The 17,045-nt window shown below is 38.3% G+C and overlaps 2 protein-coding genes across 16 annotated transcripts in view; both read left to right on the top strand.

The window, feature by feature from the left end:
* mcf2lb (mcf.2 cell line derived transforming sequence-like b) overlaps nt 1-7,359 on the top strand; it is a 44,300-nt gene extending 36,941 nt beyond the window's left edge. For 6 of the 12 annotated variants that reach the window (XM_036003914.1, XM_036003911.1, XM_036003915.1 and 3 more), the window contains 17 exons: nt 59-128; nt 227-319; nt 404-496; nt 585-710; nt 1,193-1,414; nt 1,521-1,613; nt 2,128-2,206; nt 2,394-2,451; nt 2,599-2,705; nt 2,978-3,070; nt 3,645-3,707; nt 4,276-4,341; nt 4,506-4,583; nt 5,064-5,173; nt 5,380-5,489; nt 5,648-5,751; nt 6,251-7,359. In XM_036003914.1, coding sequence (XP_035859807.1) covers nt 59-128; nt 227-319; nt 404-496; nt 585-710; nt 1,193-1,414; nt 1,521-1,613; nt 2,128-2,206; nt 2,394-2,451; nt 2,599-2,705; nt 2,978-3,070; nt 3,645-3,707; nt 4,276-4,341; nt 4,506-4,583; nt 5,064-5,173; nt 5,380-5,489; nt 5,648-5,751; nt 6,251-6,330 — 1,645 coding nt within the window. In that variant the 3' untranslated portion in view covers nt 6,331-7,359. The remainder of the gene's footprint in view (nt 1-58; nt 129-226; nt 320-403; nt 497-584; nt 711-1,192; nt 1,415-1,520; nt 1,614-2,127; nt 2,207-2,393; nt 2,452-2,598; nt 2,706-2,977; nt 3,071-3,644; nt 3,708-4,275; nt 4,342-4,505; nt 4,584-5,063; nt 5,174-5,379; nt 5,490-5,647; nt 5,752-6,250) is intronic. The other 6 variants (XM_031293904.2, XM_036003912.1, XM_036003913.1 and 3 more) reach the window with 5 other exon arrangements.
* A 1,658-nt stretch (nt 7,360-9,017) lies between these two features.
* phf11 (PHD finger protein 11) overlaps nt 9,018-17,045 on the top strand; it is a 30,018-nt gene continuing 21,990 nt past the window's right edge. For 3 of the 4 annotated variants that reach the window (XR_004104031.2, XM_031293962.2, XM_031293941.2), the window contains exons 1-15: nt 9,018-9,272; nt 10,117-10,221; nt 10,327-10,460; nt 10,595-10,629; nt 10,716-10,801; nt 11,236-11,306; nt 11,425-11,474; nt 11,566-11,648; nt 11,752-11,774; nt 13,310-13,386; nt 13,482-13,570; nt 13,691-13,698; nt 16,224-16,258; nt 16,349-16,413; nt 16,714-16,843. Coding sequence is in view for 3 of the 4 variants with exons in the window: in XM_031293962.2 (XP_031149822.1) it covers nt 9,162-9,272; nt 10,117-10,221; nt 10,327-10,460; nt 10,595-10,629; nt 10,716-10,801; nt 11,236-11,306; nt 11,425-11,474; nt 11,566-11,648; nt 11,752-11,774; nt 13,310-13,386; nt 13,482-13,570; nt 13,691-13,698; nt 16,224-16,258; nt 16,349-16,413; nt 16,714-16,843 (1,102 nt within the window). In the remaining variant the exon portion in view is untranslated. The remainder of the gene's footprint in view (nt 9,273-10,116; nt 10,222-10,326; nt 10,461-10,594; nt 10,630-10,715; nt 10,802-11,235; nt 11,307-11,424; nt 11,475-11,565; nt 11,649-11,751; nt 11,775-13,309; nt 13,387-13,481; nt 13,571-13,690; nt 13,699-16,223; nt 16,259-16,348; nt 16,414-16,713; nt 16,844-17,045) is intronic. The other variant, XM_031293953.2, reaches the window with a different exon arrangement.

The following is a 17,045-nucleotide window of genomic DNA, read 5'->3' as shown; positions in this document are numbered from 1 at the left end:
TTGTTAGTCCCCCAAAGCTCTATCTCTTTCATCAATAACATAATTTTGTTGTTTCCAGGACATTTCTGAGGGAGTTGGAACAGTACACCGACTGCCCAGAGTTGGTTGGAAGGTGTTTTCTAGAGAGGGTGAGTGAATGATGAGATTTTCAGCACAGAGATGTGAATCCAACTTTGCTGATGAAACAGTTTCTTGAATAGAAATTGTTTTCCCTGCCGTCCTCTAGATGACAGACCTGCAGATTTATGAGAAGTACTGTCACAACAAGCCTCGCTCTGAAAGCCTTTGGAGGCAGTGCTCAGACTGCGCCTTCTTCCAGGTGAACACAGTCAGAAACTATTAAGTTGTTAAATAAATATTTACTGTGTTTTATTTGACACAATTATTTTTGTATTCCCATCAGGAGTGTCAGAAGAAGCTGGAGCATAAACTGGGCTTAGATTCCTACCTGCTGAAGCCTGTTCAGAGGATTACCAAATATCAGCTGCTACTGAAGGTATGATACTATCTCTTGTCTTTTGATTAGAATTTCTGGTCTTCAGTCATTGCTCTGAGCTGCATGTTTATTGTGTTTCTGCCCACAGGAAATGCTGAAGTACAGCAAGAGCTGTGAGGGGGCCGACGACCTGCAGGAGGCACTGACCGCCATCTTGGGCATCCTCAAGGCTGTCAATGACTCCATGCACCTCATCGCCATTACAGGATATGAGGTGAGACATTTAACAGAACGCAGGCTTTTATGAATCACAGAGCAGAAGCTTTTTATAGGTCACTGACGTAAAATAGACCGAGACATGCTGAAGTGTAATGTCCTGGGCTAGCAGCACCTAGCACATTGGATTTCTTGCATGGTTGTCTCAGTCATATACAGGAGAAAGGATAAACACAAAGTATAAACAGGTCAAACATTGATAAAAAAAACAAAACAGGAATTCAAATAAAATTTTAAAATACGAAAAAACAAATGATAAACAATATATACTGTGCCTCCTCCGGCTCACTGCAGGTCTGAATGCAGAAACTCCAGATGAACACTGACACATAACACATCACAGAGACTAGACAGAAAAGAGATGCATTGATGGGACAGAGATTGAGTTGTTTTTAATATCAAATTATGGACTATAGAGCAAAAGCAGCATGCGGTCGACCGGCTCCATCTCACAGCATCTTTAACTCTTTCTTTTCTCAGGGTAATATGAGTGAGCTGGGTAAGCTGCTGATGCAGGGCTCATTCAGCGTGTGGACGGAGCACAAGAAAGGTCATGCCAAAGTTAAGGACCTGGCCCGTTTCAAGCCCATGCAGAGGCACCTCTTCCTCCACGAGAAGGCCCTGCTCTTCTGCAAGAGGAGGGAGGAGAACGGGGAAGGCTACGAGAAAGCTCCCTCATACAGCTTCAAACAATCTCTGAATGTGAGCACCTCCACGGTTGCAATGTTGAGAATTTTGCAGTGTTTGTCTCCAATACTGCCATCTACTATTTATATTTATAAATTACATCTTGCTATCTTTTTAACAGATGAGTGCTGTCGGCATTACTGAGAATGCAAAGGGAGACAACAAGAAGTTTGAAATCTGGTGCAACTCCAGGGAAGAGGTTTATATTGTTCAGGTACAGTAATAATACTAAGTTAATTCTGTTGATATTCTACATTTTTTTTGTAAATGAACCAATGAAATTGATCCAACTAAGCATTGTGTTTGTATTCAAAGCCTGAGTGCTCTGTGCCATAGAGCTCAGTCAATCCTTCATCTATATCCCGTAAATTCTCACTTGCACTTAGAAATATGAAGCTGAAAATTAAGACCAACAAATGCAAAAATTGCAGTTGTTTTAGTAATGTTTGCTCAAAAACTGTACATTTTGAGTGCCTAGCTGTTTTAGGAAATTGAGCCTTTTGAAAAAAAAATATTTTGAGAGATGCAATAACACATTGCTGGTTTTTAGTTTTCTTTTATGGAATTTGTTGACAATTAGAAAAATACAATATAACGACGGGCTTACTCGTGAAGTACAATGTACTGAACAATTAGGCATACATATGGATGTCTACCTCAGTGTAACAGTGGTAAGCATAATACAGTTTACACTGAGTTTTTTTAATATTTGTTTAACCCTGTTTCAGGCGCAAACTGCTGAAGTAAAAACCACTTGGGTAAATGAGATCAGGAAGGTTCTGACAACCCAGCTGGAAGCGTGCAGAGGTACAGAGAGAGGATGTTCTTTAAAATCTATTACTAAATGTCATGTTAATACTGACATCCATGTTTAACCAGACAAGTGAAACAATAGTATTCTTATCAGTAAGGATTATGACAGACATTTATTTTCCAAAATGTTTCATCATGGGTGTTTTTGAGGTGGTTGTTCTCCCTCTCTGTGTTTCAAAAGCCAGCCAGCAGAGGGCACCAGATCAGGTTTCCCAGTTCCCTCCTGGGCCCAGCCTCAGGTAAGTCTGTACAGTTCCCACCTAATTTTGTTCTCTTTCACAATTTAAACAGTTTGATTTGGGACAGCCTTTTAAAATTAATCTGCACGTGATCAGGAAAAATCTGTCTGTTGAAGCATCTTATTCTCTGCTTTTGTCCACCCACAGTCCATTAAAGTCTGGTAAGGAGAGCTTAAAGAGGGGAGAGGAGAAGAAAGCTGAGCCCTGCAATCCTGATGCCAACTCCTCTTCTTCACCAAAGCCAACAGGAAAAGGTGAGTAGGGAGACTAAAAGACTTCCAGTCAGACAGATGAAACCCTTTACTTATTTATATTTGTTAACAAATCTGGCTCAAGCATTTGTAGTGCATGCATTGTACAAACTACAATACACTTATTGTATTTTGTGATTAACCCCTGTCTTTTCCACTGAATCATATACCTTCTTCCCCCTTAATTCCTTTTCTTCCTCTATACTTGATTAACTTACCCTTCCTTCCTTCTTCCTTCGTTCTTTTTGTTTGTCCCGCCTTATTGTCTTGGTCAGATGAGGCTGTGACAAGCCCTACCTCAGACAGAGCTGCTGTGGCTAAAAAGCGCTTTACTTTACAGGGCTTCAGTAACCTCAAAGCTCAGAAAGGTAACTGCAGGACCTTCATTCAATTTCATATCCAACATATCACATCATCTCCTGCATTTGTGAAATGAAATAGTGTATTTCCAGTTAGTCGAAATCAAAGAATTTTGTTGAGTCATTTAAAGAATAGACATTTTGGAAAATCACTTATTTGCTGTCCAATACCACTGCCATGTCTCTATGGTGACGACAAGTTACTGAAAAGTCAGTTACTGATCTCGGCCAAGAAATAGTCCGGCTCATACCTCCCCGTAAAACCACAGATTGTCGTTTTTACACTTAAGGATTTTGTACAGATTAAACAAACCAGATATGACGTGTTAGCTGGTTGGATTTTGCTGTGCTGGTATGCAGATTTTTGACAGAGCCTGTTTCCAGTCTTTATGCTAAGCTAAGCTAACAGCTGCTAGTGGTAGCTTCATTGTTACTGTACAGACATAAGAGTGGTATCTATCTTCTCATCTAACTTAAGACAAGTAGGTTAACCTCAGTCTCTGAAGGACAACATGAACAAAGATGTAATATACTTCAAAGACATTTCATCAGTAGGTCAAATACTGCATGCTTCCCTTCACAGAGCCCTCAACCACTGATGATAAAAGTTTTACATTACCATCCATGATGATCTTCCGGTCATCAGGTATCACACAGCTCTAGACCCTAGTTTCATTCAATCCAGCACAATGCCTCTTTCTCAGCTTTGACTTGTCATAGTGGGAAAAGCAAAGGTGTTACTAAAAACATTCACAATGATTCTGTTGTGTTAAAGTGCCCCAGTAAGCCATTACAGTAACAGTAAGACAGTGTGCGAAATACCAGGACACTGAAACTGAAGAAAGTAAATGGAATTCAGCCACCATTCATTTTATTAGTTGCCCCTGCGCTTTTCCGGCTTTGACATGTCAAAATATCTTCTCTGAAGAAGGCCTATGTTGCTGAACTTTGAGGTGCATTTTGCAGGTGCTCTCCTTCTTAGAATTAGTTTTCTACCTCTGTGTTAGTCATCTTTCCTCAACCTTTCTGATCCAGCTGTCAGTTCATCGTACGTCTGTGTCATTGTAGTCAGAGCTGAACATTTGCTGTTCACCATATAACGAAAGCGCTTTTCTCATCAGAAATTGCCTTTTGAATGTCAATGTTCTGGTCTTGATTTCTTTCTTGCCTCAACAACCATCCTTGTCCCTCCTTTTTCTTTTTTTTGACGGCAGGATCTCCCACGAGCCCCGATCACAAGACAAAACGCCAGAGTGACCCCACGCCATTCGGCTTCAAAGGTAGCTAGTCTGTTCAACAATAACTGCATACTCTCCCTGTCTGATTGCTTGTTCATCCATGATGCCTGAGCACAGCCTAAGTCTCTAACAATGATAAGTTTCATTGGCTGTAGCTGCTGCAGGGTGAGTGATTAGCTGTGTTTCTATTGCCTCCTGTCCCTCAGATGCAGGTGCTCCCCCTCTCCACCTGAGCAGGGCCAGGTGGATCAGCACCCCTAGTCTCTTACAGACAAAGTGGAGAGGTACACTGTGTTGGGCCCACTGTTTCACTGCGATAAACCTAAACTCTATAGCCTTTCTCGGTTTTTGCTTTGCTGTTACACATCGCCACACTGCTTTCAGGCTTAGTTCAAATCATAGAAATAAACACTGATATGGAAGAATTTCTGCCTGACACTTTTTCTGTTTGAGTCAGAGATTTTAAAATATGAAGGTGCATGCCTGTCTCCCCAGTCTCAAAGTTTTTGGTAATAGTTGTGGAACTGATTGTGTCATGCTGGGATTCATGGGATTAGCTGTGTTTCCTTCTCTGTTCAAAAGATCTTTTTGTGGTTCTCTCACTTTTTCACTCTTTGTAGATTTCTCACTGCAGGACACGCACATGTTTGACAGCAGCTGAAGATGAATGTAGCTGTAAACTAAAAACTAAACACGTGTGTGTGTGCGTGTGTGTGCGTGTGTGTGCGTGTGTGTGTGTGTGTGTGTGTGTGTGTGTGTCTCAGGCTGGAACAAGGCCTCCCTGTCGCTGGATGCCTCAGAGGAGCATGACGGCTATTCCAGTGCTGAGGATCCTCTTAACTCTGACCCAGAGGACGACAACGGCAAGAAGCTGGTGAGTCACTGTGTGTTACAGACGTGTCAACATGCCTGTAGTTGTATTCATCACATTGTGGGGACAAAATCTGATTGGTTTGTCCTTTCATAGCACAGAACTATCATAAATGTTAATGTAACTCTCGATTAATTTGACTTAACTTGACCTAATTTTCTAATTTTAGTATGTATCCTTTTCTGTTTCCTTGTCTGGACTTTGAACAGTGTGCCGGAAAATATACAGTGATGGCTGACTATGAGAAGGGGGCTCAAGAGCTCTCAGTGAAGAGCGGAGACATGGTGCAGCTGGTCAAGGAAGGGGATGACGGACAGTGGTGAGAGTTCAGCCTTCCTGCTGCCTACGAGAAATTAAAAAAAATAGATTATAGTAGAACTGCTAAAACAGTACTGTGTGTGTGTGTGTGTGTGTGTGTGTGTGTGTGTGTGCGCGCGTGCGCGTGTGTGTGTGTGTGTGTGTGTGTGTGTGATCCAGGTTTGTACGTAACCTGAGCAGCTCTAAGGAGGGCTGGATCGCAGCTGCTAATCTTATAACGCTCATTGGAAAGTCCAAGTCATGCCAGTCCCTCACCAGCTCAGGTATTCAAACAAACAATCCCAAATAAAGTGTGTGACACATTAACACACATTTTATACCTGTGTGTGTGTGTGTGTGTGTGTGTGTGTGTGTGTGTGTGTGTGTGTGTGTGTGGTGTATATATTAAATTATATAATTATGCATATATTCATTACTACGTTCTTTGTTACATTCAGTCTTATTCATTGCAATACTGTCTATACAAATATGTTTATTATATAATTATACTACTTTCATATTATATTTGTTATATTTAAGTCTATCTTAACTTGCACTATTTTACTTTATTTTTTCTTTTGTCTTAGATTCAGATTTAGCTTTTATTGTGTTTTTTGTTAGTTATTTAATGAGCATTGTTAGAGGTGGCTGTGGCCTAAGATTTTCATCGTCTGTTATTGTTGTGCACATGATTAATAAAGAACCTTGAACCTTGAGCAGATAGTTGTTAAGCAAGAATACTACACCTGACATTAATTCTCAATTTATGTGTGTTTCTACCAGAATGCAGTGGCTCTGGAAACCTCAGCACATCGTCCAGCTGCAGTGAGACCTACACAAGCTTCTCTGACATCAAACCCTGAACTCCTCATCACTTCCGCCATCACCAAACTGCCCTCGCGAATGCTAGCATCATGTGGCTATCCGTGCTGTATTGCCAACATCTGTATTTTTAAAGAATTTTGTCAGGTTTCCAGAGAAAGCTGTATTTTGTCTTTTTTTTTTTTTTTTTTTTTTTAAATCATACACATGCACCAATTATCTGTTATGTGCACATGTCATAGACTTTATTGTGGTGCAATTGTGCAGTGAAGATACAGAATATTGGATAGATAAATGCATCACAGACACAGTATAGTAAAGTGATCTTCCTCTAGTCATACACTTGTCTGTATTTTGTTTTTTTATGAAGAACAGAGGATCCCTGTGTTTATAATATAATAGATGTATGAATAGGCCAGCGGGACTGATCTCAGTAAATGCATCTATTTGTGTTCACATTGAAAGTGGAGAAAGATTGGTGATTATATGTGGATGACCGTTGTCTTTGTGTTCACCCAGGCAGGAGTTTGTCACTGTACATAAAACACAGGGAGTGAGATACATGCGTACAGTTTGTTTAGCTTGAATGAATGTTTTCTGAGAGTCTCATCACCCCCTGTCCGCTGCTTTTCCTTTACATGTGTTAATTTATTTTTAAGAAACGAAAAACCCACATACACATATATTTAGTCTTCTTTTCTTACTGGGTTTTTACTCTCTTCCTGTCTTTGTCATTTGTCTCTCTGTTGTCTTTTGAAACCTGTTCTGCCACCAGCTGCCCAGACTTTGTGTATAAGCTTTTGGTCTGAGGGCCTCATGGTCTAACTCTGTGAGTTTTCATGTACGCTACAGTTAAAAATGTTTCTCCATGTAAATAATCAGAGATCACTGTATAGCGCTAACTTATTATGCGTGGAGGGATCATGTTCTGAATGTAGATATTGTTTATTAATATCCGTCTGTCATGAAATGTTTATTTTGAGATGCTATATTGTACATTAAGTATGGTGACGTCACTACTTTGTGACCTGTCTAATTTTTTTTTTACATAAATGACTTGTGATAATTCAGTCGCTGTCTCTTCTTTGGTCTCGTTTATAGATGAAGGCTTGATACCTGATTGCACTGCGAGGTACACTTATGTCTTTCACTTACTAAGTACATTTACTCACGTACTGTACATACCGGTAAGTACAGATTTGAGATACTTGTATTTTATTTGAGTCTTTTCTTTTTCATCCCACTTCATGCTTCTACTCCACTACATTTCAGAGGAAAATATTGTACATTTTACTCCACTACATTTTTTTAAACTTTAGTTTCTAGTTACTTTAAAAATTAGGATTTTTCAAATAAAACATCTGAAGAGCTTAATAAATTTTGTTATAAATTAAACCATCCGTACAGTAATAGAGTAGATAAAGTAGAGCTGAAACGATTATTTGATTAATCAATTACTGGATTGACAGAAAATTATTTGGCAACTATTTTGGTCTTTGTTTAAGTCATTTTTAATGCAAATATGCCAAACATTTTCCAGCTTCTCAAATGTAAGGATTTGCTGCATTTCTTTATTATAATATTATAATTATTTTAATGTATTTTTAATAATATTGCGGTTTGTACTGTTGGGTGGAAGAAAAAAAATGTAATGAAGATGTAATTTTGGGCTCTGGGTGATTGTGATGGCCGGGCGTTTCTCAGTATTTTAGAATTTTTACAAATCAATCAAAAATAATCAGATTAATCAATAATGAAAATAGTCATTAGTTGCAATCCTGTACAAAATAGTTAAAAATGACTTCCACCTCAACCAACTATAATTCTGCTTTTATATTAATGCATGAGTAATAATAATCTAATTCTATAATAATTTATAGTATTATATAAGTCACAGGGGCCGTTTTTCTCCATTGAGTGCTTACGTTTTAATAAGAAAATGTTCTTTGTCCTATTTATTCTGAGATACTTTTACTTAAATAGCATCTTTAATGCCGGACTTTTACTTGTAACGTAGTATTTTTAAATTGTGATATAAGTACTTTCACTTAAGTAAAGCATCTGAATACTTACACCACTGATCTTGTTTCATTATCGCCCTTTATAGCGTAATACCGATCCATTTTTCTACAGCTAAAGTCAATTTTGCATTTCTGAAACATCTGGAGGATTCGTGGGTGCAGATACTAAACACCAGAGTGATAGCTATGGCTCTGGTACACACAAAGAGACAGAGGCCTCAGATAGCTTGAGGGCAAAATACTTGGGAACAGAAATGAAAGTGAAACTGTTCAACTGGGTTGCCAAGTTTGTCAAAACCCACAATTTATGCTTAAATCCGAAATGTCAATACATTGCAGTGGGGAAAAAAAGCTACTGCAATCTTTATTTATTTTCATTTTTCGACATAGCCATATTAATCATTGTAACTGTGAATTATGAGTGCGTGAGTTTGGAGCTCTAGTGACGAGAAAATGTGTCAATAAAGCCATACACAGCAACAGAACAAGTATATGTAAAACATTTTAAAATTAAAAAGATAATAATATTGATGTTGGATTAAAAAAGTGATTTTAATCATCTGCATTCATATAACACAATACAGTTGTGTAAAATTCCCACAAATAGCTTCGTTCTCAAGAGAATAAATTAACCTGTGGGATTTTGGGAGGTCCGCGGGGGATATTTCGCAGTATACAACCTGGCAACCGCGAACCAATGCAAAGGGCGGTGAAATAAACGCAAGGAAGTTGTTTACGATCATACTGTAACAGCTCTGAATTAAGGTGGACGTGTGTAGCTAGCTAGGTGGACTGTAATTAAACACGTTATTTTAGACAAAAAAAAGTTCATCTGCCGTTAATAGGCAGAAATGGGCGACGGTGACAAAGTGTGCTGTGTGCTTTGTCAACGGTCTGAAGAGACGAAGACAACCGGACCGTTATCAACTAATGATGAAGTCACGGCTCATCAGAACTGTTTGGTAAATATTAGCAAGTATCTCTTTTGCTTTTTTGTATTGACTTCTAATGAGTAACGTTAGCTAGTGAGCTAAAATGAGCAAGCACCGGTGTAACACCGGGTTGAAGACCCTTCTCATGCTAAAAGGATACACAGGCAGAATGGTGAATGATATTGTTTATCTAAAAGATGGAGATGGAGACAGATAAGAGAACATGAACTGCAATAGAAACTTCATACAAAGTGTGGAGCTCCTTCGTTCATAAAGGATAAAGAATGTGGTAATGATGAAGATGAAGCTGCATCTTTTGCATTCATAAGAATCTTCTTTTGAGAAAAATAAGTTACAAGACGTTAGTCATTTTGTGATACTCACACGGGTCTTAGATTTGAGTCAAGTCAATACTACATGTACATACTACATATTTTTGCCATTCCTCTGTACTGCAGTTTCTTGTTACATATCAGCTGACAAATTCGCCAATACTGGTATATCAAATATCAACCAATACTGTATACCAGCACAATCAGCATTGCTCTTTAATCAGTCAATATTACTACAGCTTGAGATTTCATATCTTAATAATAATGACATTTCCCAGCTTTGTTGACTTGGACTAGGTCAAAGCTCATGTTTACCAATTTCTGTGTCATATTGAATTCAAATGGTATTGCCCTTTATTTATACTTACTGTATCCAATAAAGCCCTTTTTTTTACAACTGATGTTCATTCCTGCTCCTACAGTGAAACACACGTTTTTCTTGGAATTACAGTGTTATTGTCCCAAGACATTTCCTCCTCACTCATGTTGTTTCTATTTGTGTGTGTGTGTGTGTGTGTGTGTGTGTGTGTGTGTTTTTCCAGTTATTTTCCTCAGGTCTTTATTGCCGGAATTCTCCACAGTTTGACGATCTTTTTGGTTTCTTTGTGGAGGATGTGCTGAGTGAGGTGAAACGAGGAAGCAAACTGGTAAATATTATTGATATTGATCATATTTTACATATGCATAGGCCTAATCCAATAATTGTGTGCTGGAAGCTATTTTTAATTGTGTTACTCATTTGTTTGCATTAGATATGTAACTTTTGTAAGCTAAAGGGTGCCACTGCTGGGTGTGAAGTCAGACGCTGCAAGAGGTCCTACCACTACCCGTGTGCTGTTCAAGATAAAGCGAAGATTGTTGAGGATGCAGACCGGGGGGAATTTGGGTTAGTCCAACATAACTCTTTACCTGTCTAGAAAATTGTCTTGTATTCTAAATCAACCTGTACTGCAGTATGGCGAAATTATAAAAAAAACATATATTTTGGTTTGATTGTAAAACTGTGTTTTCATGCTACAGGCTGTACTGCTACAATCACTATCCACAAACACAAGGTAGGTGGGAATTTTCGCCCTTCTTCTTAACACATTTTTTCAGTTTAAGGTATATTATTTGTTCAATTTTTCTTTTTCATTTCTAGAAAACAATGGCTCCATAAACGGAAGTCCCTCTTCCTCCACAAAGTCCAGAACTTCCAAAACTCCCAGTGAAGCCGGGTCATCTAAGGTTTGATTGATGGAACTATCTACTACATAGATTTATGACAAATCTCTTAAAATGGCAAATCTTTCAAAAACAAAGGCTCAGTAATTCCCTAAAACAGTTGGGCTCTGTAGTTCTCAGCAAACTTCACTCAAGCAGGAGGACATAGTGCATATATTGGGGTCTATTTTCAGGGGTGGATTAATACACATTTTGTGCCCTAGTGAGTCTTTACGGCAGCAGAATCGTGTATATGGGACTCAAAATAAACCTCAGTGGCTGGCTGTGTTAATGATGCAGTGATGTTATGATTTTAGTATTTATCAATATAGAACCATTTTTCTTTACACTTCTGTATTTATTTCTAGAAGTAAATGGTATCGAAAACAAAGACAGAAAGGTTTTATCCGGCCACAAACTTTGTTCAGCAGGTAACAAAGTAGCATTTTCAATTTCAGAAATATTGCCTTGCCTGTGAGAAGGCAGAAGGAAATATCAGCTTGGAAAGTTCATCTTCTAGCATTGTTATGTAAGTATGTTCACATTTCCAAACATCTTTCTTTGTAAGCCTATAACTAAACATTTATATGTTTCAAATCTGCCCTTAACATCATCATGTTGTAACAACCAGGCATGTGTGTTTTTAGGTTATGTTGTGACAAACATCCTCCTGCATCTCATAGGAGGAACATCAACGGTGAGTCCAGCTCATAGCGCACGTTTGTCATGTGTTTTAAGTTTAAGTTTTCTTAGTATTACAGTAAATGAAATGTTTTTCTTCTTGACAGGTGGTTCTACAGCTGCCGGACAACCATCCGTGTACAGCAGTGACTCCAACTCATCCAGCAGTGTGGCGCGTTCATCTTCCAAAGTACACACATTATTCATAGTCACTTTAAATAAAGCTTTTTAATTCTATTTAATTTCAGAAGGATTCAGTAATTTTAATCATTCTGCTTTTGCTTTTGAAACAGAGACGATTGAATTCCACTTACAAGTAAGTGTGTGACCATTTGCATGCTGGATTTTGCTGTTCTTCAAGTTTCAATGTTTTTAAACATTTGTGTAAAGTTATTGCATGGCATGCTTTCAGCAATTATTATTTGTATTACAAATGTATTATTTTGATCTTCTGGTACCTTATACCTTTTGCTTGCAATTTTAAAACTGTTTTTGCACACCATAAAGTTTTAGTGGCGGGTGCGTAGGATAAAACACTCTTTATTTTTTTTTGGGCTTTTCCGCCTTTAATGGACAGGACAGCTAGGTGAGAAAGGGGAGAGAGAGGGGGAGACATGCAGGAAATCGTCACAGGTCGGACTCAAACCCTGGACCTCTGTGTCAAGGCATAAACCTCTATGTAAATGTGCGCCTGCTCTACCAACTGAGCCAACCTGGCCACAGGATCAAAAACTCTTGACTTAGAAAGGAAACAAAGAATCCTGCACAATGTCTTGTACTCACTTTCAGTCCTCAGACCTTTATCAGGCAAAGTACATATAGACAAACAGCACCAGACATATAGCATATATAGGCTACAGGCTCTCACTGGGAAAAATCCACTAATCAGAGGACGCCAACACTGCATACAAATTCAGGTCAACATTAGATAAGAATTCTTTTATTTATTTATTTTACAAATGAGTATTACCCAGTGTAGCCTGTAGTCTTCAAAAGACACTAAAGGCAATTTAAAATGAAAAGAAGCATAATAATCCAAATCATATCAACAAGGAAAAAATACAAGAAAAAAAATATAAATAAGTGCATTCAGAAAGTATTCAGACTCCTTCACTTTTTCACAAGTATTCAGAGCCTTTGCTGTAACACTTGAAATTTAGCTCAGGTGCGTCCCATTTTTCTTGATCATCTTCGGGATGTTTCGGGACACACCTGTCAATATAAGGTCTTAGAGCTGACAATGCATAGCAGAGCAAAAACCATTGTCTGAATGCTGAATGAATTTATTGTACTAAGCCCTCTAATGGCGCTAGTACCAGCTCTATCCGGCTCGGCTCGACTCGACTCGGCCGCGGTTCCCCTGTCCTCCTTTTTCCATTGCAGAAATGCCACAGGAAACTGCCGTGACCTAACGCGACACACACACACAGAACGTCGAATGTGTGTTGTTTTTGATTCATGTGGCTGTTGCCACAGCTGCCAAGACTAATACCAGCAGGCTGTGAGGCGAGTGAGAGCCTATAGCCTTTATATGTATGGTGCTGTTTGTCTATATGAACTTCTGCCTGATGAAGGTCTGAGAAATGAAGTGAGTACAAGTGATGGACAGTGTGCAGGCGTCTTGGTTGTCTTTCCAAGAAACCTTATATCTTGACCTTTTTTTTTTAGCGGTGGACAATTTAAATCAAATTTGCAATATTTGTGATTTGCCAATCATTGATTGACAATTTATTTTCTTTTCAATTACCTCCCTCCTTTTGTTTCATGTAGCCCCATCCGTTTTTGCGTTCCATAAACTGTTTATAGAGTGTAACAGTTAAAATTGTTATAATGGCTGTCCTCTCTCCTCTGTCACAGACAGGAGGAGACCCCCTCTAAACGTAAATCTAAAGGCTGTAAAAGGATCGTATCGGATGATTCCAATTCAGGTTAACCCACTTAAAATACATGAGCGAATGTAACCTATTTAGTCTTGTTTGAAACGGTTAACATACAGATGTATTCAATTTTCAATCTTCTACAGGTGATAATGTACTTGATCCAGAAATGGCAATATTTGCCCCTTTAGAGATGGATTTAGATGAAAGTGCCAACTCTGTTCCAGAGCCCCAGGTAAGTCTAATCTTTGATTATTACTCAGTAACATCATCATTAGAGGTTGAGGATGTTCAATAAACTGAAATTAATTTTTCTTCTTTGTTTATTTTTCCCCTATTCTCGACTGTGCGTCAGTTGATCAGGTGAGATCAAAGCTCTTTATTTTTAGGATATTTACAATGTGCAGCATACATTGCGTGACCTTGCTGAAGCTGCTTTTTTACTGTACATGAAGGAACATAAATATCACACACACCTCACTATTAGTAATGAAACAATTAGTCAATTTATCAATTAGTCAAATTATTGTTTATGTGATTTAATCAAGAAAAAAGTATTTGCTGTTTTCAGCTTTTTAGATGTTAGGATGTTTTGTTTTTCAAATTATATTGTCAATCGTATATCTTTGGGATTGTACTCTTATTTGGACAAAACAAGCAATCTAAAGACGTCATCTTATGCCTTCGGAACTTGTGATCGGTATTTTAGCTTTTTTTTAATTTCTTGTTTTTTACATATTATAAACTAAACGAACACTTTTGATGAATGATCTATTGCACATTATTATAGTTGCAGTCCTTCATGTTACATTAAATTCAATCTAATATAACACCACCACAAACTACAGCCTCTAGCATGACCAGTTTAATTATCACCTCAGAGTCAACAACTATGCAAAACTGACGCAAACCAACTTCCTCCAACTCAACTACAATAAATCCAACTTGATCATCATCGGCCCGAAATCCCTCACAAAGAACACCCATAACTTCAGTCTCAATGTCAACAACTCCGCCCCGTCTCCATCCTCACACATCCGTAACCTGGGAGTCATCTTCAACAGCAACCTCACTTTTAGGGGTGCAACATATATTGACTCAATATCGTTATCGCAATATCACGTTGCGCAATATTATATCTAGGGGTGCAAGATATATCGACTCAATATCGTTATCGCAATATACTGAAAGTGTCGAAATAAGTATGCACTATTTTGTTTATTTTGTGGAGCGCTGTGTACCGTCCGTTGGCTGTGTGACTTAGTTGTGTTTGATTTAGAGCCCGCTTGAAACGCTATAATGATCATGTTTCATTGGCCAGTTACCGTGCCACTTGCACATGTTAGTGCACGTCAGTGCACGGATCCACTACATGACAAACTCTATGGAGCGTACCACGTGTCTGCATATTTCGACAGTGACAGTGTAAGTGAAGAAATTGATAGACAACTAAACAGAACGAATCAGAGAAGCGAAAGAAAAGTTGTGTCCTGTTCTCTTTATTTATATATTTTATACTGTACAATAGGGTTGCACGATATTGACAAAATGTGATATTGCGATATCGATATTCATTTTGATATTTTTAAACATATGTAAAATTACAAAAGTTACGGGAAAACGCATCAAATTAGATTCATAACAAACACAAGGTTTATTTCATCTGATGGTCGTATTGGACTGGTACAACATGAATAAATAAATAACGACCATGTCTACAGAACAGGACATGTTTTACTGGTTGTACAGTATAAAATAAATAAATATATAAAGAGAACAGGACACAACTTTTCTTTCGCTTCTCTGATTCGTTCTGTTTTGTTGTCTCTATCAATTTCTTCACTTACACTGTCACTCTGTCGAAATATGCACAAACGTGGTACGCTCCATAGAGTTTGTCACGTAGTGGATCCGTGCGCTGACGTGCACTAACATGTGCAAGTGGCACGGTAACTGGCCAATGAAACATGATCATTATAGCGTTTCAAGCGGGCTCTAAATCAAACACAACTAAGTCACACAGCCAACGGACGGGACGCAAAATAAACAAAATATTGCATACTTATTTCGACACTTTCGATATATTGCGATAACGATATTGAGTCAATATATCTTGCGCCCCTACTGTACAACCAGTAAAACATGTCCTGTTCTGTAGACATGGTCGTTATTTATTTATTCATGTTGTACCAGTCCAATACGACCATCAGTTGAAATAAACCTTGTTTGTTATGAATCTAATTTGATGCGTTTTCCCGTAACTTTTGTAATTTTACATATGTTTAAAAATATCGAAATTAATATCGATATCGCAATATTCATAATCGATATCGCAATATCACATTTTGTCAATATAATGCAACCCTACTCACTTTTGAAAACCACATCAACCAAATAACCAGAACTGCCTTCTTTCACCTCAAAAACATTGCCCATCTCCGCCCATCACTCACCTTCTCTGCCGTCGAAACTTTGATTCACGCCTTAATCACTTCCAGAATTGACTACTACAACATCATCCTCTATAGTTCATGTGCAAAGGCCTTAAATAAACTCCAATACATCCCGAACTCTGCTGCCCGTCTCCTCACACACACACCCGTTCCCGTGATCACATCACTCCTGTCCTTCAGAACTCCCGTCCTTGGTTTTATTGCTTATCTGTTTTTAATGTGCTATAAGTGCTGGTTTTACTGTAAAGTGTCTTTGAGTACCATGTAAAGTGCTATATAAATAAAATGTATTATTATTATTTAAAACTAAATAATAGTTTTCATTACAGGGATGTTTTATTGGATTGCATTCAGATGTTCAGTTTCTTTAGTTGTGTGGTCAGTCAGTATACAAATAACAGTAAAGCATAATAGTTTAATGTCCTCCACTCACAGAAAAGACAATGAGAGTCCCACTGGGTCCGCCTCAGGTAGGCTGCCACAGCAGATTCAATGTATATATAATATGTGACTAAGACATAATAAACAAATGGTTTGCAAACTCCTGCTGTCTCCTATAGGAAATCACCTGGAGGAAGAGAACAAAGATGACAATAAAGAAGAAGATGAAACAGTCATACATTCAGTGAGTCGTTACATATTGTCTTTCCTTCAAAGTGCGTCTGTCTGTTTTTTACATAACAGCTATAAATTATTATTACTTTAATCTCTATTGAACATTTCTTCTAATTTCTCATTTAGTCCTGTAGATTTGGTCTTCACAACGTTAACTCATGGTTTCTTAAAGCTAATTTGAATTAATCTGCCTCTGTGGGATATTTAATCTTAGAATCTATATCCTTTTTATATGTGATTGAGAAATGGTATATCACCGCGACTTGCAGAACAGTATTAACTCATCTGTAATGTGTTTGCTTCCCCTCAGGATGCTGAATCAGAGAGTCTGCTGCTTCCTGTGTCTCAGCCACGTTTAGTGACAGCCTCAACTCAGACTGCACCAACTTCACTTCCCGCTGTGGTTTTGTTGAAGACAGAGGCACAGAAGGAAGATGAAGGTAAAGTTTAAAGGTGCTGTAGGTAGGATTGTGAAGATCCAGGACTTAGCCAAAAAAATTGAACATCAACAACTTCTCAGTCCCTCCCCCCTTTCTGCTAAAGCCCAAAACATTCTCCTAAGCCCCTCCTCCCTCCCCCCACAAGGGAGAATGAATGCGTGTGCATGAGCAGTGATTGACACACAGTTAGACACCCCCCCGG

The sequence above is a fragment of the Sander lucioperca genome, chromosome 8 (assembly GCF_008315115.2).
Source record: "Sander lucioperca isolate FBNREF2018 chromosome 8, SLUC_FBN_1.2, whole genome shotgun sequence".
Lineage (NCBI taxonomy): Eukaryota > Metazoa > Chordata > Actinopteri > Perciformes > Percidae > Sander > Sander lucioperca.
Note: the sequence above shows the minus strand (reverse complement) of the source record. Positions and strands in the feature narration are given on the sequence as shown.